The sequence below is a fragment of the Rhinatrema bivittatum genome, chromosome 17, assembly GCF_901001135.1.
Source record: "Rhinatrema bivittatum chromosome 17, aRhiBiv1.1, whole genome shotgun sequence".
NCBI classification, from domain to species: domain Eukaryota; kingdom Metazoa; phylum Chordata; class Amphibia; order Gymnophiona; family Rhinatrematidae; genus Rhinatrema; species Rhinatrema bivittatum.
The window spans coordinates 11869480-11895935 of NC_042631.1; the positions used below are offsets into that span (position 1 = coordinate 11869480).

The 26456-nt window shown below is 41.3% G+C and overlaps 1 protein-coding gene across 6 annotated transcripts in view; it reads left to right on the forward strand.

Annotated features, from left to right (window-relative positions):
• Positions 1-26456, forward strand: part of GAS2 (growth arrest specific 2) — a 95749-nt gene that overhangs the window by 10724 nt on the left and 58569 nt on the right. For all 6 annotated transcript variants that reach the window (XM_029583004.1, XM_029583008.1, XM_029583006.1 and 3 more), the window contains 3 exons: positions 1752-1913; positions 5942-6066; positions 20683-20824. In XM_029583004.1, coding sequence (XP_029438864.1) covers positions 1752-1913; positions 5942-6066; positions 20683-20824 — 429 coding nt within the window. The remainder of the gene's footprint in view (positions 1-1751; positions 1914-5941; positions 6067-20682; positions 20825-26456) is intronic.

Sequence of the window (26456 nt, forward strand, 5' to 3'; positions counted from 1 at the left end):
GAGTTCTTAGGCAGAGTTGCTCTACAGTCTCCCTTCCAAAAAGCTGCAAACGGTTTTTTTTTTTTGTTTGTTTTTTTGTGGAACGAAAAGGCATTACAAAGGTAATTTTTGATTCCTGGGTATTTACTATTCCAAATCTTTGGTGTTTCTCAGGGAAATGATTGCAATAAGTCGTCCAGGTGTGAAAGTGAAGATAGCCAAGCATTGAGGATTTGGTAATGAGGCTAAATTAGAGCAGCCTATCCACATTGGGTGCTGTTTGCAGAGATGTCTTTGCAAAGACGTAGTAGAGTGAACCTGACTTTGCTAATAGTAATGCTGTCAGCATCACATTTTACTTTCATGAGCTTGGTGTTCTGGACTTGGTGATTTTGACATCTTAACTGGCGACTATTCAGCTAAGGAAAGATTTTTTTTTTTTAATGTCTTTGCAATGTGTGTTCTTATATTTAAGTCATGTTTGAGAGCAAACTGTACTGTTAGATTTTTCTGTACTATTAAGCAACTAAATATTTTATCCTGTTTCTTTCAGAAAAAAAGAGTAAAAATCAGATGCACTTTTGTGGAGATTACTGATTCAATTTTCTTTCTAAATTAAAATGTAGTACAGTGGCTTTTGGTTGTATCTTGTAAATTAAATCACTTTTTTTTTTTTTTTTTTTTTTAAATATTACCTAGTAAAGCCATAGACATGCAACTTTACCATCCTTCTCTGATAGGAGATTTCTATTTTATTGCCCTTGTTGTGTTTTCATTACTGTAAACTGTGAAACAAAAACCACAAACTCCAGCTCTTTCATTGCTCCAGTCTATAAAGTCACGAATGAGGGGGGGAAACTAACTTTTCTTTTTCTCTAGGTCTTAAACGCTTATTTTTGTTTATTTTTATATACCGGTGTTCGATTTTACATATCACATCGGTTTACATTCTTGTATTATAGGTTGTGTTTAGGGAGGGATTGAAGCAGATAGGCCACGCCTTCAGAAGCTGCAACTACTGTTACTCGGAGTCATGATCAGATAACTAGAATTAATTATAATTTCTGTTTTTATGCAGGATGCAGACTCTGCAGGAGTGAGCTTTTGTATTCTTGTTGTCCACATGACTGAAAAGTTTCACTTTATGTAATAAAAATACAGATCAAAGTTTTACACTGTTATTTAACTAATACATACCAGATGTAAACAGTGCTGTACAGAGACGCTTGATAGACAGTGTCTACTCCTTATCTTGGATGATGCACTCTTCTGGTACGTCAAATATTTGAATGGACACCTAAAGAACAAAATCCTTCTTAGGAGAAAGTCCTTAGCATTTCTGGTTAGGCAAAATAAAGATTATCTAATGTTTTGTTTTTTTTTATCATCCTGTCCTTATTAGGAAATCCGGCCTCTTCATTTAGAGCATACAGTTATAGTTAGGGATCTTCCTTTTCAGTTTTTATTTTAGTTTGCCTGGGAATTTAAATGTTAGAACAAACAAGAAATCGGTGAGGAAAAATGGCACTTATACAGATTTTTCTCCTGTGTGCTATATCAGTCATTTTCCCACTGACTTTGTTGTTGTTGAAAACGAAAGGTCCCTAGTTATAGCGTACAGTTATAGAGTATTAGATGTAGGTTTCAAAAACGGCCTGTTCTGTTGTTCAGATTTGTAAGCTTTGATGTCAACACTTCAATGCGAAAAACACACTAGCATGAAACTGGAAAACTCTAGGCCGTGTCTTAAAAAGTCTGTTTTCTTGACTTAGATACTACTGGTGGATTAAGTATGTGCTCGGCGCTGAGCCCCAAGGTTCGTGGACCTGGTCTCTCTGATATGCATCAGTACAGCCAGTGGTTGGCCATCAGGCATGAAGCTAACTTGTTTCCGATGAAAGAAGACTTAGCCTTGTGGCTGACAAATCTTTTGGGTAAGAGTGTGTATTTTCTTTCTAATAATAATGATTGAAAATGTCTCCAGTGGTTAAATAAGGACACTCAAACTGTTTACAATATTATTTAGTATTTTTGAAAAAAACCAATTTGGATTTATGTGGCATTTTTTTAATAGAATGGAAATCCACAGTGGTAAAACTGATACAGAGTGAGTTTCTTGAAGACTATCTGACAAGGTGCTACATCTGCCTTCTCACTGCCTGAGTCTCCAAAAATAGATATGTAATAGACATCAATTATAGTTCCCGTTCCAAAAATATATTTCTTGTGATGCACAATATAATATACTGGTGTATAAATTTCACTGGTAATGACTCATGCTAATTTCTTTATGCTCATGGAATTTCCATTTTCCTATGATCTTAAACTGGGTTTATGACTTCTCTTACTCATTGCTGTAAATCATGCACTCTGGGCTGTATCTTCTCAACATCTGAAGAACACCAGCTTATATATGCAATATGCCTTCCTAAAGTAACGAAACATAATCGGCTAGCTTGCAAGATGTTAGCAAATTGGCAGTTCCTTTTCTTCCTGCTGGACCAGTACTTGTGAGATGTCTCCTTCCTTTAGTCACAAAAAAGTGGTGTGGACTGCTCTCCATCAGCCCATTGCTTTTGAATTCAGGGGCATAAAGACGGTGGTTTTGTGCTGAAGTCTTATGTCCCTCTGCCTGAGTCTTGAAAGTAGAGAAACCTCTTGAAAACCTCAAGACTGTGTGCATGAGTTGGTTTTTACAACACAGAACGAGATTGGTGTCTCCCATTATTAGTTGGATCTTGAAACTGACCCCTCCCTCCACCCCCACCTCTGTTTATAGTTTTGTTTTGGGTTTTTTTTTTAGCCTCTGAGGACTCCCTTACACACATTTAATGGAGAGAAGAAACACATTTTAGCTATGAGAGGCAAGCTCATGGAGAACTATAGCAAAGCATTTCAAAGTGCAGAGCAAGATGGCAATTTCCTCTCTGCCCTGGGCTTATTTTATTTAAAACAGAGAAAATGTCAGTAGGCACCGCTGTTATATATTTTTTTTGAATCTTCCTTTGCTCCCTCTCTCTCTCCAATAACCTTTTGCTTCCATAAGCCCCTCCCTCATCCTGTCAAGGCTCCTTTTCTCCTCTTCCCACATGGGTTATGCTATTCTGCCTGTATGCCCCTCTCCTTACAGAAGTCAATAGGTTGGGATCCTCCCTCCTCTAGCCGTGTAGCTTCTCCTCCCTACAGCAATGCTGTGCACGTTGGTATTCACACCAGCCACCTCCCAACTTGCAGCTCCCTCTTCCCTCCCTTCTCTCTCTCTCTCTCTCTCTCTCTCTCTCACCCCCTCCCTCCTTATTTATGCTTGCAAAATTACATGTAGAGTATATCCAAACTTGACACAAACTAATTGTAGATCTTTTGCAAAACACATTTTTAATTCCGCTTCTACCAATCCAGGTTCAGCTCTGATAGAATTCAGGTCCCAGGGCTCATTTCGCTCACTGCTTGTCATTTGTTCTCATTTGGCTGATTACAGAGACTGAAATTAACATCTGTAATTTCCCGCAGCTCTGCATCTACCAGGGATGCATTGTCCTTTTAAGGATCCTTTGGATGGCAATACCATATTTTGTTACAACTTTGTCGTGGGTGCTATGTTTCTTAGAAATAATGCAACCATCTTAAAATTTGTTGCTTTACTTGAAAATTGCTCTGGAGTCATTCAAAATTTTTGAACAGGGGACTGTATTTTACCTTCCTAACACTGCAGCAGACAGGTTGCTCAAAGGATTTGCTCTGATTAGAATGAAAGAATTTTGTGTTTAAAATCTAGCAATGAAATTTTAATTTTCCAGTGTTGTCATTTGAAGGTTCCAAGTACTTTTGCTGTTTAAGGAAATCAATAATGTATATGTGTAGTTTTTTATTCCTTCCCCCTCAGTGTCATCAGAGAAGACTCTGCTGATTAGATTTTGAAAAGCGCATGTGATTTGTCAATACTGTTTTTCTCTGCAGACAGTATTCTTGCATTCCACTCGTTTTACCCATGGGCCGCTGTGGTTTTAATTGCAGCAGCCCGTAATGAATGCTGAAAACTCAAGACTGTTATATTTTACTTTTAATACATGTAGTGCAGTGCCCAAGTGTTGGTGTCGATCATAACGAACTCTGGAGACTGTAGAATGTGACACTTAAGTCTTGTTGGTTGATGCATTGTTATGCTTGTTCTATTGTGCCCCACCTTGTACTGCAAATTTGGTGAGGATACAAATCCCTTTTAAATACAATATGCATGCAATACGGTAGGACCAGACCAGATCAGCCTGACCTGGGAAAAAAAAAGAATCAGTTGATAACACTACTCTTCAAGTATATGTGCAAGATGGATGCATTGTCTTGGTGAACAGTGATTTCATATTTCTAAAAAAAATTGTTCTTTAGTGATTTGCTGTTTCCAATTGCCCATTTTTGGACTAGATAGTCCAGTGTTTAATTATTCTGTACAGCATCTGGTTGGGTGGGATAGACTGGAGAAGGGGGGTCTGGAATGTGGTAAAGGGAGACTAAGACAGGAGATACCAGGGGTGTGAGGGAAAAGAAAATCATGAGAGAACCAAAATGCGACGTGATGGATGCAAGAGACAGAAAAAAAAGAGATGGAGAGAAGTGGCATGGAAGAGAAACCATGCTAGAGATGGAGAAAGGGAATGGTAAAACGAAAACCCAGATAAATTCTAGCAATGCTAAACACCTGTCGCTAATGTGTCCTGTCATTTGGGTGATACGTATTGCGCGCATGCTAACCTCTTCTTTTCTGTCTCTCCGAAGTCCATAATCTAACCTTGGAGGGAAGATGTGGAAGGTGGAGGAAGAGAAGAGCCTATTTGAGGGAAGGAGAGAGAAACATACTGGATGTGTATGAGAGAGAAGGCGCAATGTGGGAGGAGGTGGTTGTGTGTTTTGGGGTTCTGTATATGTTTGAGGCTTTACTTGTGATAACAAAACTGAGTATGTGAGAGGCTGTGGTTGCTGATTGTGAGGATGGCTGCCCTAATCGACAGCATTTTATAAACAAAGTGTAGGGGAAGGGTTGCTTGGGATCCAAGTAATGAGAGAACTGGATTTATTTATTTATTTCCACGATGTCCATTCTACTGATCCACCAATCTCAGCGGATTACGGTCAACATACACAGTAAAACAAAACAAAACCTTACACAACATAAAACATAAATATGCCAAAGCAACATTGATATTCATCTTTTGGGGGGGGGGGGGGAACCAAAACCAAACACAGCTTAACAAGATTGAGCAATACTTGGTCTAGGAAGGCTAGAGAAGAGAGGTCTGCTGTTTTCTTACTGAACTAAGAAAGATCACTCTCTACTCTAACAGCTGCGGGAAGGCTGTTCCACAGAGCAGGGCCTGCAATACAAAAGATCCACTAACAAGATGTTGCTAATCGGGCACAGGAGAGTATTGGAAGCTCAGCCAAATGCTGTGGTGAGGAGCGGAGGCTGCAGGTGAGGTGGTGTCTGCTTATAGAAGACACGATGGCTGGAGGGGCCCAGATCATGGAGAGATTTAAACATCAAAAAGAGGACTTTAAACTTCACCACCCAGTGAAGGCTAGCTAGAGTGGGAGAAATATGACCACGCATCCTGGTACCTGAAACGAGGCATGGCTGCAAAGTTCTGTATAAGTCGGAGTGCCCATGAAAAGGATTGGAGGCTGATATCCTCAGACTCCAGAGAGTAATGCTCCCGCCAGCCTCCCTGGCTCCTCGTTTGGTGGGAGGGTGTTCGGTTACAGTCCATGGGAAAGCTGGCTCCCCCTGCTTAAAAACCCCCCATGGCTGATGGGAATAGAATGGTGATATTCTCATGAAAATAATTTTGGGCATTACGCAGGTCACTGTTGGGCCCTCATAGCGTTCAGATGACTAGGATGCAATGTTTATTTGATGTACGTCCCTCTTCCATCCATTGTTACCAGAGGGTTTTTCCTTGATTTCTCGCAGGTAAGGAAATCACAGCGGAGACGTTTATGGAGCAGTTAGATAACGGTGCTCTTCTGTGTCAGCTGGCAGAGACCCTGCAAGAGAAATTTAAAGACTGTACCATGGAGAACAACCGATTAGGCAAGGTAAGATCTGGACACAATCTCCAGCACATGGGACTGACTTGGTTTTGGACAAATGCAAGAAATTTGAGTTATAGGAGAGGGGTGTGTAGGTATTTTTGGTTACCTGACTACCTCTACAGCTGTTGGGTAGATGGGCAGTAAATGAGACTTTAAAATGAAAAATATCTGGAGATAGGCAAACATAGGTGAGACCTTTTGTAAAACCTATTCCCTAAAAAACCACATGAAATCTATCCTGGTATGCTCTTGCTAAACACGAAGAGGAACATTTTAAGAGGTTTATGTTGGCAAATGTGCATTTACTGGTGTAGACATGGTGTTTGAAATTAACATCCCCTATCCTCGTTAGTGTTTGATACAAATGTGAATGCTGTGAAACGATGTACCTTTTTTTTTTTTTTTTTTTATCAAACCCCACTCCCATTCCTCCGGGGGTAAAAGTACCTGCAGGGATTTCATTTTGAACTCTCTACCCCTCCCCCCCCCCAGGATTTCAGCGCGCACACGCCCGCGCGCGTGCGCACACACGTCATACCTTCTGCAAAGCAGGTGCAAAGTTAAAACGGATACAAAAGGGCCCACATTCCCCCTCACCGACCTTAATTTTCAAAGGGAAGTTTTGGCTTATGCCATAAGCCTGCCAAACCCGTTTGTACAAAGTAACCAATGACCTGCAACCTCCGTGGTTATTTGGAGAATTTCACCCAAAATTTAATGATTTAGAAACTTTCCTATTTAAAAAAATAAATATAAAATAAATAAAGCTACAAGGTGGTTTTACAAACAAATCATTGAAACAGGTATGCTATAGGAAATCTTCAGGTCTTTATTTAATTTCTTAACAAAACAGTTTGTTGACCTTACCGTATTTTTTATTTTCAGTTTTTATCCACGCTTCTCTCATGGAGGTACCTCCCTCACCCACCCAGAGCTGGTGCAAGGGTTTGTAATGCCCTAGGCAGATCAGTGTACCACTACCTCTTCCTACCACCCTGAGCTGAATGTGCCCTCGGACAGTGGTAGATATGTACAGTTCTCTCTCTCTCACCTAGCGAGTGCTCCGTGACTATCGCCCCCCCCCCCCCACCCTTCTTTCACATTTTGAAAATGGCGCCCTCGTGTGCCCCGCAGCCCTGCCCCCACTTTCAGCTTTCCTGAAGTCCCAGGTTCCTCACCTTTTGAATGAGCCACCACTGGCTGTCTTCTCATCCTGAGCCATTACAATGTGGTGATCGGTGGATCCCGGGTGATTCTCCCCCCTCCCCTCCCCCCCCCTGCCTCACACACTTCCGGTACAAACATTCTCGCCGTTTGTAAGCACCAGGTCCCAGTACCAGGCCCCCATCTCGTGTGTTTTGGTTCGGTTACCGTTTTTTTTGCTGGAACAGCTCTTCCTGTAGACAGCTGAGGATGGATGACTCCTGCATCTGGGATGTCCCGATCAACGTCTGGCAGATTTGAAATCACCTAGCGATTAGCACCTCTCCTTTTTGATAGCAATTTTTGTGACTGTCTCCGTTTTCTTCTGTCTGTATATCACATCGGTGTACATGAATGTTCCAGTCCCTCTTTCCGGACCAACCCCCAGTGTCGCCTGCTTACTGTGTAACCCCTGCAGTTCTGTTGCTTTAATGTTGTTGTTTTATGAAGAGATCTGCCTCTCCTCTTTTCTTCCTACCTTGTCCTCCTGAATAGATTATATTCTGATGCAACTATAATGCCTGCCACGGTTCTCTGTGCACCACATCTCTGACCATACCACAAAATGGTAAAGGTCAGGCAGAGTAGGAATAGCTGGGGGATCATTCCTGCTCCCTTTGGCCTTTAAGGACCAACAACAACGGGTTAAGAGGCATCTGGAGGGGAAGGACCAGGGCCTTCCTCCTTCTTTTTTTTTTTTTTTTTTTTTTAGGTGCTTGGTTTTTATTGGTGGGAAGGAGTCTTGATTTTTTTTTATTTCATTTCAAATAAATGAAATGAAAATAATGGAAGTGTACAACCTTAAAGAATGTAATTTTGAAAGGAACGTCTCCAGATAAAACAGTGTTTTACACACAGAAATTGTCTTCTTACAAAGTTGCCTGCCAGTATGTATGTAAGCTTGCGTGTCATGCCCGCATCGATATTTACCCCATCTGAGTGGAGCTCTTCCCAGGGGGAGAGGCTTTTGCGCTTAACGCACGTACTTAAGAAAATCAGGCAGTATGCATGTAAACCAAATAACAGGCACATCTTGTGCGGGGTAGGTTTGGCGGGATTATTTTAAATTGGACTTCTGCACATCTGTAAACGCTACCGTCCACTTTAATTTTTTTGTTCATTTTCAGTAAATATACAAAGACTAAAAAAAATTAATATAACAAATAAATGTAATAACCTATTATTTGCCTGCTCAGTTTTACAGTTCATTAATGAAAGCCAAGACAAACTCTGTATTTGAATTCTTGTAAAAAAAAAAAGATTTATCACCTTGTTCTCGTTTTGTGCAGCGGGGGAGAGACTCTTTTCTGCTTCATGGCAATCAGGGGTTGGTTTTTTTTGTTTGTTTTTTTTAAGAACTCTCATCCCGCTATACCACATGGAGTTACAGAGACAAATGAGTTGGAAAAGAAGCAGCAGAACTTGGTAAAGAGAGAGAAACTAGTTATTTATAGAGCGGGGCGGCAATGATTCACAGCAGACTTGTGACATTGCTTCACTGTCCCACTTATGAATTACACCTCCATTCTCGCCGGAAACTCTCACTTGCTCATTCCGGGCTCTCTTCTTCCGCATTTCGTGTCCTTATGTGTCAGATCAGCACTGTATTTTTGTAAATAACCTGCAGATCGCATTCATCTTCTCTCTCTCTCTTTTATTTATGCATAATAATATAAAATTGCTGCTATCCTTTAGTGCTTAGGTTTTTATTAAAGAGCCCATCTCAATTAAGACTTCTACTATCTGTGCCTCAAAATTATACTTCTGCCTTGTTCTGCTATCGGGCCTGTGGAGCATGACTTAGATCACAGCAGAACATATTTTGTTGTATTTAAGCGATATTAAATAGTTGTAGAGCTGTCATTAACTCTCTAAGGTTCCTTGTATTACAGCTTCTGAATATCCCACTTAAGATTTCATGTGGCCTTGTGTTACACTGTGTTACTTATTAAGCTATATTTTTTATGCTTGGCAAACTCTGCTCTGGCAGTCCATAGATTATTCCTTCTGCTGTGAAGTAGTTCTGGGTAAGTGGCATGCAGGGAAATGTCTGTTTTAGGGGGGTGCATTTATTTGGGACAAGGCTTGATAAACTCCAGTAATCTTTCCCCATTCCGCACATGCACAAGGATTTGCATGGCAAGCTAGAATCCTCTTCCTCTGTGTACTGTATATTTGAAATATGTCATCTAAAATAATGGGGTTCATTAAATACCAGAAACATATATGACCTAAAGGTAGATTTAATTGATAGTGAATTGTATGAATATGAAACTGAGATGTAGCACAAAATACTGAATGAAACCATGAGAAAATACAAAAAGTCAGGATTAGGTCAAGCATGGCCACCAACAGGCCAGATTTTCAGGATATCCACAATGAATATGCATGAGAGAGATTTGCATGCACTACCTCCATTTTGTATGCAATGTAGAGCTGGCCACCCCTGAATTAGTCTGGGAATGGTATTAGTTGGTTTTCTGTTTCTTATGCTTTTGTATCAAATCCAAGCTCACAGAGGAGCGAACTGGCATCTCATCCTAGCTCTTCATGCAAACCTATGTACAGGTTGCTAAGTCGCTGCATGTTTTCTTCAGTCCTGAGATCCAACCACTAAAATCTCTCTACCAGGGGATACTCATACCAGTGCTCAAGACAAACCCAGCCAGTCAGGTTTTCAGGACATCCACAATGGAGGTGCATGAGGTAGGTTTGCATGCAACTCTACTTCCTGCATTTTCATTCTGGATATCCTGAAAACCTGACTGGCTGGCTGAGTGCTGAGGACTGGGTTGAGAACCCCTGCTGTACCAAGTCTTCCAAGCATAGCTGCTCTACTGGTTACATTACCTCCACATCTAAGTTAACCATCTATCTCTTCAAAACAGCAGTATTAGTTAGCATCTTCAAAATATCCTCCTCCTTCCTTGAGTCCATGCTGTATTTATATTTTCTATACATCTGTATGAACCCTGAATTGGGTTCTGATGAAGGTCCCCATAGATCCTTAATGTAATTGGTAAAGCTAGAATTTATTTCTGCAAGCATTCCTTGATAAGTGAAAGGGAAATGGGGAGTTTGCTTAATGATTTTGTTTATGGCCAGCTGAATTAAAGGATCTCTTAAGTGCTCCTGCAGCTAAGAAAGGTAACTTTCAAAACGGCCTGAATTTTGAAAGCGTACATATGTGCCTAAGTCCCACTTTGAAATTTCTCGGGTGTGTGCAGTGCGCATACCATACCTTCATGAAGTCGGGCCTGCTGCTCAGCAGGTGTAACTTTGGGCTTGTAGAGTTATGCACATAGGGGCAGATTTTAAAACCTACGCACGCGGCCTACATTTGTGTGCGTTACCTGGCGCACACAAAATGTAGCCGCTGTGCCGGAGGCCTCAGTCCCGCCCCTTTCATAAAGCCCCGGGACGTACACGCGTCGCAGGACCTATGTAAAATAGGCTCGGCACACGCAGGAGCGGTTTCGCGCATAAATCCTTTAAAAATCCGCTCCATATTTTGGGGGAAAAATCAAAAGCATTCTTGTAAATCATTTCCCTACGTTGATTGCAAGAGGCATTCCGTGGGGTGGTCAATTGTGCATACAAGTGCATTTGTAACTGAGTTGCGGGCATACTTTTTACACCCGCTGGCCTCTGGGTTTTATGTGCAAAAATCCTTTTAAAAATCGAGCCCTAAACGTGGAGTATTGGGATTCCTTCAGAACAAAGGAAAGAGAGGTTCTGACGTTTTTTCTAGAGATCCTTTTGAATGTCACGCTCTAAATGTCCTTTGAGACTGACCAAAAGTAAATTCCTGGGATTTTTATTTATTTTTTTTAATTTTCAGTTTTATTTAATTATGATCAATTTCTAGATCCTTTTATTTTTGAAGAAGTGAAAAAACCCCAAAACGTTTCTATGTGACTTCACAGCACCAGTGAAACTGGCTGAACCTGGAGCTAAGGAACAAATCTGGCAGAATTTTATTTTTTTTTTTCCAGCATTACATCATGCATTTCACTCAAACTTTCACATCCTGCATGAAACCGCATGCATGTTTTAGTGGAGGCTGTAAAAAGGGTGTCGGGGAACCGTTTCCATGATATCTGAGAGCAGGGGCTGTGAGCACTACACTATGTCAACAAGCATCAGCCCTGCCAGATGGAAATCTAATTATTCCTGCATGATCTGCTACAGTACAAATACTTTGGAGAAACTTAAATCCCATATTTAAAAAAAAATAAATTATTTATATATATATATATATATATATATATATATATATATATATATAATTTTTTTATTTTTTTTTTGCCTAATTGATGCAGTAGGTGCCTAAAGTTTTAGTAGTGTTCAGTGTGAAAATGTCATGCGTTCTGAAGGACTTTTAATACTGGTGTGGCGTACGCAAAAACAATCTTTTGGCCTTTGACAGGAATGCTGATAGGAGAGAATTCTTCTAACCAGACACTAGTGATAGGAAACCACCTTCAGATCACCTGCCATGAATTACCAGGCTGTCTGTGAAACTAACATTTTCCATTTGAGAGTTGTCTCTCTTTGGAATTCTAAAGAGAGAGAACCACATAAGTGGGGGAATTTTGGAAGGGATGCGCGACAATGCTATTTGCTATTTTCCCAGTTCACCCAGTTTAGAGAGAGGACTTGCAGATCCCACTAATTTAACGCCCTTCATCTGTTATGTGGAAGCACCTGAAGCAGTACGGATACCAGTGGCTAAGCCGCTCGTCCACCTTCTCCCTCAGCAATCTGGCCATAAAAGAGCCAGGGTTTATTTCTGTGCTCATAAATATTTCGTTTTAGTTTAACAAAAGGACTTTTCCACTTGCACAATTTGAATGCTATCTAACTTGGCCCTGCGTTTCTGCAACTCTCTCCATATGTGCCTAGAACGGCTTGCCTTATGTTGCCTCTCCAAGCTTGAAATCTTCTTACTAAGGGAGGCTTCTCGCTTCAGCCTCTGCCATTTAAGGTGACTGGCGCACCCCTCAGTTGCCCATCGCAACACAGCTTTGGGCGTTTCCCTTAATAAAACCGGACTGTAATCCTGAAAATAATGTATCTTGAAGAATTCCTGTATAAGTATAATTTCTGAAAATTCCTTGCTACCCAAAAGGGACAAGTTAAGCTTCCATGTGCCACCCCTCCCTCCTGCCACGCTGAGATTCAAGGGGAAGAGGAGAATGGGGCTATGATCTGACAGTGTAGCAGAGAGGATGTTGGGCTCCTCTACTTTAGACCCCAGCTTATCTGAGCACAGAAAAAAGTCAATACGGCTATGTCTGAGAAGCAAGTATAATTCCTGCCAGATGGATGTTGCCAAATGTCCCCAAGTCCCAGTGTTCATTAAAAATTGAAGACCCTCCTGATTGGGGTGATTTCCTATCCTTCCCCCCCCCCCCCCCCCTCCCCAGCATGTCTTCTCTTATGAGTCTGCTTCAAACAAGTATTCCAGTCACCCTGTCCAAATCTCTTTTTTAAACCCAGCTACACTTTTACCACATCCTCTGGCACTGAATTCCAGCCTTTAATTGTGCTGAGTAAAAGAATATTTTCTCCTATTTGTCATAAATGTATCCCCTAGTAGTTAACTTCACTGCATGTCCCCTAGCCTTGGTACGTTTTGAAAGAGTAAACAACTGATTTGCGTTTACCTGTTACACTCCACTCTGTAGTTAATAGACTTCTTTCATATACCCCCCCCTTAGCTGTCTCTTCTCCAAGCTAAAAAGCCCTAACTTCTTTAGTCTTTCCTCCGTAGGTGAATCATTCCATCACCTTTATCATTTTTGTCGCCTTTCTCTGTAACCTTTTCTAATTCTGCTACATCCTTTCTTTTTTTGAGTGGTGAACAAAACTGCACACAATACTCAAGGTGCAGTCTCACCATGGAGTGATATGGAGGCATTATGATGATTTATGTTTTATTGCAAATAATTCCTGGTAACTTATTGATGCAAAGTCTATGGATAAAAGTACCCACTCACATGTAGTTTTTAAAAATTTCCCCCCATGGAAAATATTTCTCTCTTCCAAAAGGAGCGAAGTGCATGCTTACACAACTTGGCCTAGTCGTGTACTTTTCTCTGCTGTTTGGGCACTTAAAAGTTACATACGGGCCGATACAGTAAAGTCCATGGGAGAGTGGGCGAACGGTCCACTCTCCTGTGCGCACGATTCAGTATTCAAATTAGGGCTGATGGTAAAAAGAGGCGCAAGGGACACTAGCGCGTCCCTAGCGCCTCTTTTTGGACAGGAGCGGCGGCTGTCGGCGAGTTTGACAGCCGACGCTCAATTTTGCCAGCATCGGTTCTCAAACCCGCTGACAGCCACGGGTTCGGAAACCGGACGCCGGCAAAATTGAGCGTCCGGTTTTCAATCCGCGGGCCGACTTCAAATTTTTTAAAACTTTTTGTAACTTTCGGGACCTCTGACTTAATATTGCCATGATATTAAGTCGGAGGGTGCACAGAAAAGCAGTCTTTACTGCTTTTCTGTGCACTTTCCCGGTGCCTGGAGAAATTGGGCGCTAATTTCTGAAAGTAAAATGTGCGGCTTGGCTGCACATTTTCCCTTCTGAATCGCACGGGAATACCTAATAGGACGCTATTAGGTTTGGGGGGTTTGGACGCGCGTTTTCGACCCCTTACTGAATAAGGGGTAACGCTAGCGCGTCAAACGCGTGTCCAATCGCGGGTGCGCACTGTACTGTATCGGCCTGATAATTAGCAAAATGTATTAGCCTGAGTGCTGGAGTAAATGCAGGAACTGAACTTGTAAACAAGAAATGACTGAGGTGAGTCTCTTGGCCAATTGCTCAGCACAGTTATTTTTGCTCACATTGGAAACGAGTTGAATTTCGTTACTCCTAGATAGATAAACTTGGAGGTTATTTTATTGTTAACGTGAGAAGGTCTTATCCCTACGTTTTCAAAGTTGTTTTTTTTTGAATTGCTTCTTGATCAATGAGTTGCCTGTGAGCAGTCCATTTTGTGTTGCTAACCTCTAGCGTAGTATCATATGTCAGCTGCTCTGAAACCCTGAAGTTATCCCTATAGCCAGTCTCTGGATCAGGTGAAGCCCTCTTAATCTGTGTGATTTGTGTCTCTGAGTTTTATACAATGCTTCCAAGAACCATTTGGCTCTTGGTAGCATTGATATTTTGTAACTGAAAGCACAGTCCAGGCAGGACACTGCAACTCTGGAGAGAACCATTTTCCAGTTTCTCAGCTTTTGGCTTCTATAAAATATTTTAAAACTAACTAGAAGCTCCAGAACAGAAGCAGATACTCTGTAAATCACATTTTTATAGCAAATGTTGCACAATCAAAAGATTTTGCTCTGAATTCCTAATTCATGACATTGGGCTATGGTAATTACTTTTAACATATTGTCTTGGATTTTTTCAATACTTTTAGAGCACATTTGATTAACAAGGATAATATAAAACAGATCATTACCTAGGTGTTTAAAGAAAGCTTTTTATTGTGCGATCATACTACGCGTTTGCTAACACTTGCGTTCTGTGTTTGAAGGACATTCGTTCACTGTGCAGATTTTGGTATATTCTAGCAAGTACTGATTTTGTAATTGTTAATAAGCTGGACTTTTACACATTAATATTTAGCTTAGTGGGCGTTCAGATTTAGTCGTTAACAGTACTCATGCTGTAGTCCCATTAATTACTTTCATGTAAGGAATAAGATCTAGGTTTCTGTTTCAACAGTCTTGAATGCTAACTGGCAACCAATGCACTAGGTATTAATAGACACTTTTTTAATGTATTTTTTAAAAAATTTTTTAAAGCTAACATCTGGTGCATAAAGCGCAGGATACAAATCGCAAAAGTTTCTTAGAGTGCAAGTGACTACATCAGCCCATACAGTTATCTACAAGTTAGAACAGTTTCAGTATGGAAAACATTCCTATTTGTTTTTATATATCTGTGTTCGATTTTTACATAATCACATCGGTTTACAAATAATTTGAAAAGGTGCAGGAAGGAAGTCCTTTCCTTTTGACAGGCACAGTAAATGATTAGAAAAATGTCATAGGAAGTTATAGCAGCAACATGGGTAAAAAAACAGTGCCAAAAGGGAGAGCATAGATAATAATGGAATAACAGTGCCAAAAGAGAGCATAAATAATGGTATAGCAAAAAGGAATAGATAGCATAAATAGTGCTAAATATTAGAGTAACAGGGTAACAGTAATTATCATTAGGTATATTTTGTATCAGAGACGGTAATAGGGATGGGTAGCATAATTAAATAGCATACATAGTACTTTAATGCTAATTAGTCATATTAACGGGTGACTTTATTGGTGTGGTGGTGGTAGGGAGGGAGGGTTGCTCTGAGTGTAGGGTTAGGGTCTGGTTTCGGGTTGGTTCGTGTGCGATGTTGGAAAGACTTTGCGGAATAACCATGTGTTAAGATTTTTCTTGAAAGATTGGGTGGATGGATCTGTCCTTAGTTCTGTGGGGAGTTTGTTCCATAGCGTGGGGCCGGCAAAGGAAAATGTTCGTTCCCTTGTTGATATCCAATGAGTGGCTTTAGGGGGCGATGTTTGAGGAGTGAAGGTTCCGTGTGGGAGTATGGAGGAGAAAGGGGGTGAGCAGCCAGTTGGTTTGGTTGTTGTGGATGATGGTTAGAGTTTTTTGTACTGTATTTGCTGAGGGATTGGAAGCCAGTGTAGGTCTTTGAGGATGGGTGTGATGTGGTCTGATTTCTTGCTGTTTGTGAATGCTCTGGCCGCAGCTTTCTGGAGTAGTTGAAGGGTTTGAGGGTGGAGGCTGGAAGGCCTAGCAGCAGGGCATTGCAGTAGTCAAGTTTTAGAGAAGAGCCTTGTACAGCTGTTCGGAAGTCTTGAGGGTATAGCAGTGGCTTGAGCTTTCTTAGGATTTGGAGTTTGTAAAATCCGTCTATTAGTAGGTTGTTGATGAAGAATTATTGCCCCTAAGTCACCATGGGAGTATATCTGTACAGCACTACATACACCTACTAGTAGGAGTTTTTGGCTCATTCAGTTATTTATTTACATATCTTGTATACTGCGAACTTTCAACACTACTTCATTGTTTACAAAGAAAACATTCATCATAACATTATTCTACATATGCTGCTCTAGCTAAAGATATCTTCTAGCTATTAAACTTTCATGGCTGAACTGCATGCAGAAAATGTCGTCTCTTATCCTTTTTGGTCTTTGGTTGAAATGTGTAGTCCGGTCTGCCCACAGCCCATGCTAGGCAAACTACCACTCTTCCCCCCCCCCCCCCCCCGCATTATCTGAAAAGCCCTGCCTCTATCTCGTTATCTTGCTACCGCCTTTTGACAGCTTGCTGCTGCTGTCCCACCACTCTGTATAGACTGAGAGTTTCTTTACCCTCCCTCCCTCCCACACCACCACCACCACCACTGCTCTGAATGCTGCCTTCTGTATTGGTCCCAAGAATGCTTAAACGCTGCTCTGGTTTTGTTTACTATTTGTCTCCTCCAGGTATCTATCACTCTCATCATAGAAGTATTTCCTCTAAACCTGTCTCCATCCTTTATCCTTGAATTTGTTTTGTGGAAATGCTGCCACCTTGCAGTTTGTTAAAGCTTGGCGCTTTTCTTTACACTTTCGGAGGAACGTGTCCATAATGGTGACTTGGGCTTACATGGGCACACAGACTGGGACTGAAAAACTGGTGTCGGGGATTGATAGGAGAGGCACATCTGTGACATGACAAGCATGCGCTTGGGAGGAGAGTGAAGGAGAGGGGGTAAGGAGTTGGGAGCATTGAGAGCTGCTTTTGCAGAGTTTTTATGTAGGCCGTTTCTAGCACAAAGCCAGAGTACATTTGCATACTATCCAGCAAACAGTAGGTAAATACTGGAGTCTCTCTCTCTCTCTCTCTCTCTCACTCTCTCTCTACAAAAGAGGAGAAAATTCCATATGGGGAATCTTTCTCTTTCTGTCTCTTACTCATGTGCCCCCTGAATGTGTAAGAATGGAGCAGAATGACTGCTAGGCTGGTGTTGGGACGGTCCAGGACAGAATCAGCAGCTCCACCATTTGCAAAACTGAAATGCACGTTTAAAGTATTGGTGCTAGCATTTGTGGGGGCAGGGCCCTCCTCATTTGCGGAATAAGATGTTTTGGAAATGTCTGAGAGTTACTCGCTCAAGATTATGGTGCAACTTCCCCTGGCTAAGAGTTCCCGTCATGTAAGACTCTAAAATCTCTGTCTGTTCCCAAGCTATGGAATAGTCTTCCATTGGACATCAGAGAAGAAATGGAGGTGATGAGATTTCAGCGTAAAATAAAAACACGGTTGATGGCGGAGCTTCCGAATTAAATCTGGGAACGCTCCATAGGTTTAAGGGATTTAGGGATGAGGGCTGAGTAGGCAGGTATGTTTTTGGTGGCTACAGAAAGATGGTAACGTGTTATGTCCATTATAGAAAATGTTATTTTATTTGTATAATTTTATGTGATAGTTAAACATGTACATTGGTTTGGAAATTTTTGTCATTAAAGTTGGAAAGTGATTATTCTCTATTTATTTATAAAATTTATTAATTGGAGAAAATCATTTTCACAGTGGGGTATGGGATAAGGCTAGATGATCCCTAACTCTCATGAAACTTGTTTCTTAAGATTTATTTAAAGAGATGTTGAAATTATACGGTTTAAACGCATGTGAATCACAGTAAATGTCCTTCAAGGTGTCTCTCTGGTCTCCTTTTTTTCAGCCTGATTTAATATATAGGATGGTGGAAGTCAAATGCTTTTGTTGAATTTACAAAGGCAGAGTTCAATGGCAAATTATCAGAGTGCTTAGGAAAATTAGGAAGTAAAATGTGTGAAAAGTCTTTTTTTCTTTTTTATATGTTAGAGAAGTCTCTTCCAAATGTGGCTGTAAATTTTAAGTTGTGCATCCAATTTTCTCATGGCAGTAAGTTTAAGATTTTAGATTTTTTTTTAAGACTTATTGGCACCCAATGCTTCTCGTCTCTCCTACATCTGGTTTCTCTTTGAGGTTTTCAGTCTCACTACTGCTTCTGCAGTAGATTTTGTAATTTACACTTATACTGAGCCCTAATATTAGGGAGAGAGAGTGAGATAGCTAAACTGGTCTATAGTCGGTCGTTATGGAAGCAGCGTAGATGCCACCATTCAGTGTAGCTAGGGGTGCACGTGTCAAAATAAATGACATGAAAATTGTCGTCATTTTATCTGAACTGAAATAAACCCCAAAGCACAAAAAAAAAAGGAGGGGAAGAATGCAAAAGGAAAGAAAGGTGCCAGATTTTCCTCCTTCCCCCCCACCCAAAAAAAAAATCTCCCAACACCACTGAAAGAAAACAATGAAACAACCACCGTCCTCAACACACCTCATGGGGTTCTGATAGTCCAAACGTGGATGCTCCTGCCACGCCGGGCCCCTGGCTGGCTATGAGTCTGGCACAGTTGGGACCCGGCAGGTTTTGCTCCTGCCCCATTTGGAAACCCACAGCTAGGGTAAGCTGAGTTGGAGGCGGGCAAGGGGGGTTCATTGTTTCAGAAGTGACTGTAGACTGAGCTGGGCACCCAGGGTTGCACAACAAAATGGGGAAAACACATTTTGTGTGTGTGGTGGTTTTGGGTGGTTTGGTTTTTTTTCGATTGACACACCGAAGCAGCATTTCATTCCATTTTTTTTTTTTTATTTCTTTGGAAAACGAATGCACGCCCCTGTGAAGAGGGCAGCCATGGGCCCAGCACGGCAGACTGCAGGAGCTTATTGGCCCTTATGTCGTAGTTAATTGCTGGGCTCAGGGCCGGATTTACACATTTCTACGCCCTAGGCCAAAGCACAATTCTGTGCCCCCTCCCCCTCAAAAGTTGATTATTCATTTTCAATTTAATATGTAATAGTTTATTTTTGAAACGTTTTTAAACTTGCGACGAGTGAACCCAGAAGCAAAACAAAACAGACCACCAAAGCAGTAAAAAAAAAAAAAAAAAAAAATTTTCAGCCCGCGGGACCCACATCGCTCCACGGAAGTTCTTCTGTCCGACCCGACCTGAAATATTTTTGACCCGGCCCATGGGTTCCGGTCGGGCCAGCTCGCAAAATGCAGACATCTGCCTATATAACCCATACGAGGTACGACGATTACCTCTTTGGTTAGTTCAAATTATTCACCCAGATGGCGTATTCGATACAAAAAACAGCGAATAAAATTGACATAAAATGCAGAAGATTTACATCGATTCTCATCTGACATTATAGAATTTTATTGAAATGTTTTGAATTTTGTGTCAAACTTACATTACCCCACATTAAATGATGCTGCATAAACGAGCCATAAGTTGTGTGTGTTTCATGTTTTGTAATAAAAATCGCAGCCCCCTTATCTGGCGAACACCCCCGTCAACTTTTTCTGCTTACAGCTTTCAGCCCTCAGCTAACAAAACAGTATATAAAAGTAGTAACGATATATTTTATGTACTTATATCAGTAGATGTGTAGAAGTCAAGCGATATGAGCATAATGAAATCACTATTGTAACGCCAAATCTGGAATTTCCCTTTCACACGTGGTTTACGCTGAGTGTGTGAGAGAGAAATAGCAAATGCTTTTTGCCTGTGACTGAGCAAGACAGCGCAAACTGTAGAGATGGGCAACGTAAATGTACCGCTCAATTTATTTAAAGTATATGGATGTAAATTTAAAAAACAGCATTTTATATGGCCTTTTCAAAATAATACTGAAAAGCTTTTGTAAATGTTTATTTCTGCTGTATAAACGCCCCCCCCTGACTACTGCGCCCTAGACCATGGCCTAGGTTGGCCTTATGGGAAATCCGACCCTGGCTTAGGCTGTGGAAGCCGATTACTGCCAAGGCCTTAGTCTGGAAGGGGACTGATTGAACGCTATTTCCCCTCCGTGGGACGAACAACTCTACAGTCTGACAGAGGAGGCAGCAGGAGTGTGCGGCCTGGATCCACTGCCACATTTTGCCATCCTCTGAGCTTTGCCTAGTTAGACCTCTGCAGAAATCCAGGCCAGCCTCTTGCTTTTTTAGGACCCAACCAGTCACCTCTTATGAGGGCTCATATTCGGGAAGTTACTTTTTGGGCCATAGATAGAGAATGGTAATCTTAAACTTGTTGCAGTGAGCAAGTACCTCACTAGAAAAGTTTGTTAGGTAGCACCTAACTTACCTGCTGGATGACTCCAGGTCACTGGGAAGCTGCTTCTGGTTTTTGTGTGTTTAATGTCTTTTTGTTCCCCTCTACTGAAAAGGTAAAAAGACAGGTATTTTAAAACCACTACTACTCCTACAGATATAGCGTGGCACAATATCTCTCCAATGCAGTTATACACAGACCTAAATCTACATTTTTTTAAAATTTTCTTTGTAGAGCCTACCAGGAAAGAAGATTCCGTGTAGAACCAATGCTCCCTCGGGGTCTTTCTTTGCACGGGACAACACGGCAAACTTCCTAACCTGGTGCAGAGATGTTGGGGTGGGTGATACTTGCCTATTTGAATCGGAAGGTTTAGGTATGTATCGCTTAGTATTTCTAAATTAATTTCTGTAATACTTTCAGATATGTGCAAATAACTATGAAGGTATATCTATATACCTGAGATACCTCCAATATTAAAAAGTAATGGTATGAAAATTACCCCGCCCCCTCATTAAGCATGTTAACATTATTTACTGCAAAACTGTCTGATCCGCTTGTTAAAAATTGTTTTATTTGCAATGGATCAGTTGTTTTTTATCCTTTCTCGTGATGGATGGCCATACAGCGAGTGGTAACAGTGAGAAGCAGAAGGCACCGTAACGGTCCTGTTAAGTATTGTACAGAACGGTAATGGTTACTGCATGGTTAGAGACAGTATATGGGATGGGGATCAGATCCGGAAATGAAATTGCATCGTTCCTTCTCAGGTTGGCCTTTTCTTTTCAGTACTTCTAAGTAGTGATAGCTATAGAGTTCACTACAGTGTTGGCTAGTTTTTAAATTGTTCCATAAATATCAATAGGTAAAACAACAAATAGTATTCTAGCTGGAGAAAATATCTTTATTAATGGTTTTGAGTTTTTGTTTTTCTTTTTAATGACTTCTCTATCTTGACATGCTCCACCTTCCCCCGCCTTCATTGTCCCAGCCTCCCCGGTAGAGTATATTAGGCAGAAAAGGTTAGTAGTTTCATGTTATACTGAAGATTTAGTGCAATAGTACAAGTAAAATCCCTGGCCCTCTGTTTGCTTTTTTTTTCCTTTCTCTCTTTCTTTCTTTTTTTTTTTAACCTATGGTGGCCTGGAATGACCTCTTGGCCAATCACTAATACATTTTTGGCCCAGTGGTAACTGAGCTCCTTCTCGTGTTACTCATTCTCAGCCACTGTACTGCAAAGCAGGATTAGTGAAATTGATTGAAAAGATGGCGGTAATGGGACTTATACAGTTAAAATTTTATGGCATTTCTTGAATGACCTAAATAAGGTATTTTTGTGGAAAACTACTGATGAAAATACCAACTGTTTCCTTGAGAGATGAACTTCAGATAAGCATGAGAAACTGATGAAAGGCGAACCTGTTTGTATGGGGAATAAATGGACCCAGTGTAGTGCTATCAAGAGGCTTCTATTTTCGGCTACTGAAAAGGTCTTTCACTGCCTGGGTGAGGACCTATCTCTGCTGCAACTGATATGTTACCTTCTGTGCTGGCTCTCCTCATTGTGAGCTCTTATTCATGAGAGAGAGAGTTTCTTTTTGCTTCTCTTATCTTATGATGAACTCCCTATTTATACACTGGTCACTGATAAAGCTGTCAAGAACCTTGGGACAAACTGAATAAACAATTTTTTTTTTTTCACTGGTGCCTGGAAATCATAAACTCATTTCTGTACTATTTAGGTCCCTGTAAATTTGTTCTATGCATGATTATTGGACAAATGTCATTGCTAACATATTTTGCAAAAGTATTATGGATAATTGTGGTTGCTAGAACAGTACACAATCCTGAATTATACAGAATATATATTTTTTTAATAAACATTTGTGTCCTGTTTTTTTTTTTTTCTTTTTGCAAATATACAGTGGAATTGGGTATCCCATCCATTCCGAGTATTTCTTCATTGTTTATATATTAAGGTATATGGGAAAGTCTGTTTTCCAACTCAAAACAGGAGTCAACTGGTTAACCACAATAACCAAATCCAAACACAATAATGTGGAACCCAAAACAATATTGAAATATTAGCCTAAGAAGGTGTCAGCCTGACATTGTGTGACTTCGAAACAAGACACCAACCGGTCTTCTAATCATTCACCTTCATCATTCTTTAATGCTTCAAAAAATTTTTTTTGTAATTTTTTAAATTTTCCTTAAAAATAGTCCTGCATCCTCAAAAGGTGTTAAAGGATAGACTCTTTGGGGCGGATTTTCAGAGCCCTGCTCGCGTAAATCCGCCCAAAACCGGGCGGATTTACGCGAGCAGGGCCCTGCGCGCCGGGAAGCCTATTTTACATAGGCCTCCCGGCGCGCGCAGAGCCCCGGGACTCGCGTAAGTCCCGGGGTTCTCCGAGGGGGGCGTGTCGGGGGGCGGGCCCGGTCGTCGCGGCGTTTTGGGGGCGGGTACGGGGGCGTGGCTACGGCCCGGGGGCGTGGCCGTGCCCTCCGTACCCGCCCCCAGGTCGCGGCCCGGCGCGCAGCAGGCCCGCTGGCGCGCGGGGATTTACGTCTCCCTCCGGGAGGCGTAAATCCCCCGACAAAGGTAAGGAGAGGGTGTAGACAGGGCCGGGTGGGTGGGTTAGGTAGGGGAAGGGAGGGTAAGGTGAGGGGAGGGCAAAGGAAAGTTCCCTCCGAGGCCGCTCCGATTTCGGAGCGGCCTTGGAGGGAACGGGGGGAGTCGGCGCGCGCAGGCTATACAAAATCGATAGCCTTGCGCGCGCCGATCCAGGATTTTAGTGGATACGCGCGGCTCCGCGCGTATCTACTAAAATCCAGCGTACTTTTGCTTGAGTCTGATGCGCAAGCAAAAGTAGGCTGATCGCGCTTCTTTTAAAATCTACCCCTTTACGTATAAGCATAACACAGCCCAACACTGCCAGTGTTTTGCTTAATAGCTTCTTCAGGGGCATACGAAAATTGTGAACACAGTGTCTTTAACCATTTAAAGAGGACAATACGTCTCGACGAGCACATCATGGGGGGAAAGTCTGTTTTCCCCCCAGAGTCCAAACTATGAATGGAAAAGACTGACCTGGGCCATGTTTCAATGTTGTTGTTTTTTGTCCTGTCTCTTAAAAATATGTAAAATGGGAAACGGTAGCCTTTGGAATTGAGTGCACTCTCCACATTGCAGTAGTAGCATGCTCCTTTATAATTTCCGGTGCTAAAGGTGGGATAAAGGTGCTTCTACATTGGGCTTTCTTCTTTATCCTTGTCCACCACAGGTTGGGCGACCCTGTCTGTTGCTCCTTCAGCACAGGCACAGTTGCCTGGCACATTTTTCTTCTGTTCTAGTTTTACTTTATTGCTTCCCATGATCTGTTGCATCAGCATCAAAATAAACCTAGTGGGCTGTAGAAAAGCCGACTTATCCTGAGACCTAATTTAAAAAAAAAATCAAAATAAAGGTAAAACTCAAATGAAGAGGAAATTGCATCTGGAATGCTACATTTAATTTTATTTTTTTTTTTAAATTGCATTTCCAAGACATGCTTTATACATATACAACTTTGGTTTTGCTTGTAATTATAGAGGTCCACACTAACTGAAGTATAACTAATACCATCAGTTTTGTTATCCAAATCCCCCTTTTTGAAATGAGAGCCAATGCCTACTAGCCCTTAAAGTTGAGAAAAAACAAAGCAAATCATGTAATATGTGCATAATGATTATTAAACATCAGAAGAGAGAGAGAGAGAGATATCTATATATCACCCCCAGTTCCCCCAGAAGCAAGTTCAGTCAACAGAACTTTAGATAGGCACGGTCGCTGTGCTATCCTGAAGCTAAATCTATAAATGGTCCAGAGGAGCAGAGAACAGAAAATAGTTAAGTGGCTGGTAGAAAAAGGACTGTATGCCTTTGGGACATCACCTGCTGGATTTGTCCAAGAACTGCTTTTTGCTGAGAGAGAGAGAGAGTGTTAAGAATATCAGACTGTTTCAAGGTAAAGCTGCTCATGATGTCAGAAAAATTGGGCTTATGCAGGTGACTTGCATCTGTTCTCTCCAATCTGGGAGTCTGCTTCACCTGCTTTCTTAACTCAAAGGGCAAATAATAATAATAGCCTTCCAATTGGAGGTACAGCCCAACACTTCAAATAGCAGCTGATTTTAGGAATGTTCAGCCTCTCAATATTGAAATACAGATTACGGTTTTGCCAGTTCTATTTTGCTTTTTAGAATCATATGTAGCACTAACGTTTTGCATTCCAAATTTTTGCAATTCAAGATTTTTTTAAATTGAACAATATGATCCTCCAATTTTGTCGTTGTGTGCTTGCAGTTTTAATTTGTATTACTTTTGAAAACATGACAGCATCATCAAAACCCCATGATTATATATTTATCTAAAGACTCCATCATGAGTCGAATAACCTTTAGTTCTTAGACTGCTGGACTGATCTTCCCTTTAACCTCGGCTGCAGATCGATCTCCTGAGATCGTCTTCTGTCTCTGGCACCTTCACTATTTCCAGTCTCACGGGAGTTGCGTGAAGGTAGATGTCAGCAGAACCCACACTCCCAACGCATTATGATTCACGCCTGACCACATCTGAAGTGGCCCTGGCATGGAAGCACTGCAGGTCTTCCCTTTACTACTTATGCTAATTGGGTACAGGGAACCCAAGCTTGTGATTTGGCGATGTCTGTCGGGCGGGGAAGAAACCAGCCCTGCAAGTGACTCACGTGAGCTAGTGCCGCCTCAGATTTTGAACCGTTCCATATCTCTGAAAGTATGAAAAGATTCCAGAAGGGGGGAATCTCTCAACTTCTAAAGAGCAGGCATGGCACATCCCATTTTGACGTCTATACATCTCTAGTTACAGACAAATCTAATGCTTACTTGTATGGTCTTAGGAAAGTTGACGACAAAATTTAAGTTCAGTGATTTTTATTTTTTTTTAAGTCATATATAACATAATTACAAGTTCTCCATCTTAAGGAGCTGTTAATCATTCTGTCTAGACCATTCCTCCACTTGTCTATGGAAGGAGATCTAGTTGTAGCTTTCAGTTAGGAATTTGAAATGAGTTAATCCCTCAGTAGCAAGGCCACAGCAGCACAGATCCTTGCCAGAGTCTACCATTCTCGCTGCCATCTGCAGTAATGGAATATTCTAGGTACAAATGGGTATCCACTGCAGGTTCACCCAAAAGCACCTGGCCAGTTAAGGTTAGGAGCACTTTAATTTAGAAACATATTGTGAGAGGTTCCATCAGATCTCCAGTGGCACTAACCTTATCCTTCTTATAAGAATTGTTCCGGTGACAAAAAAAAACAAAAACCTACCCTTAGAAAAAAAAAAAATTTTCTTTCTAAACTAGAAAATGGATTCTAAAGAACCTTTTGTTCTATGTCTCCCCTTAAACTTCCCATGCCACATGAATAATCATGCCCTACCCCTTTAAACTACAAAGATCATATCCCTGCCTAAGCCCCTCAATGTTTTGAGCTGAAGCAGTTTGCAAGTTATAGGGGAGAGGGGGACACAGACCTGTATGATCTCATAAGCCTTTCTTTAGACAGAAGTAAAAGCCCCTTGGCATCTGGAATCCAGATGCTGGAATTGTAGCTCATTCTATGGATCCTGAAGGTCTGTGCAGGATTTACCTCCTCAGAAGCTGCAGCTGGTCTCAGAAACACAAACGCTGCTATTATAAATATGTTTAATAATGCCAAAAGATTGAGCGATCTGATTTGAAGGAGCATATTTGGGGGTAAGGCGGGATGCATCGCTACCGACAATGTTGTGACACTTGCTCCTTTTTTGTTTCCAATAATTGAGCCCCATAGTGAATAGGATATACTGTGTTTTATACTCTCATTCTGGGAGTCTCTTCTGTATTAGGTGTTATTACTTTGGCTGACTCTTCTAATTATCATATGTACAGTATCTAGTAGGGATGTGTAGGAACACAATTTTCATTTCAGTTTTTTTTTTTTTTTT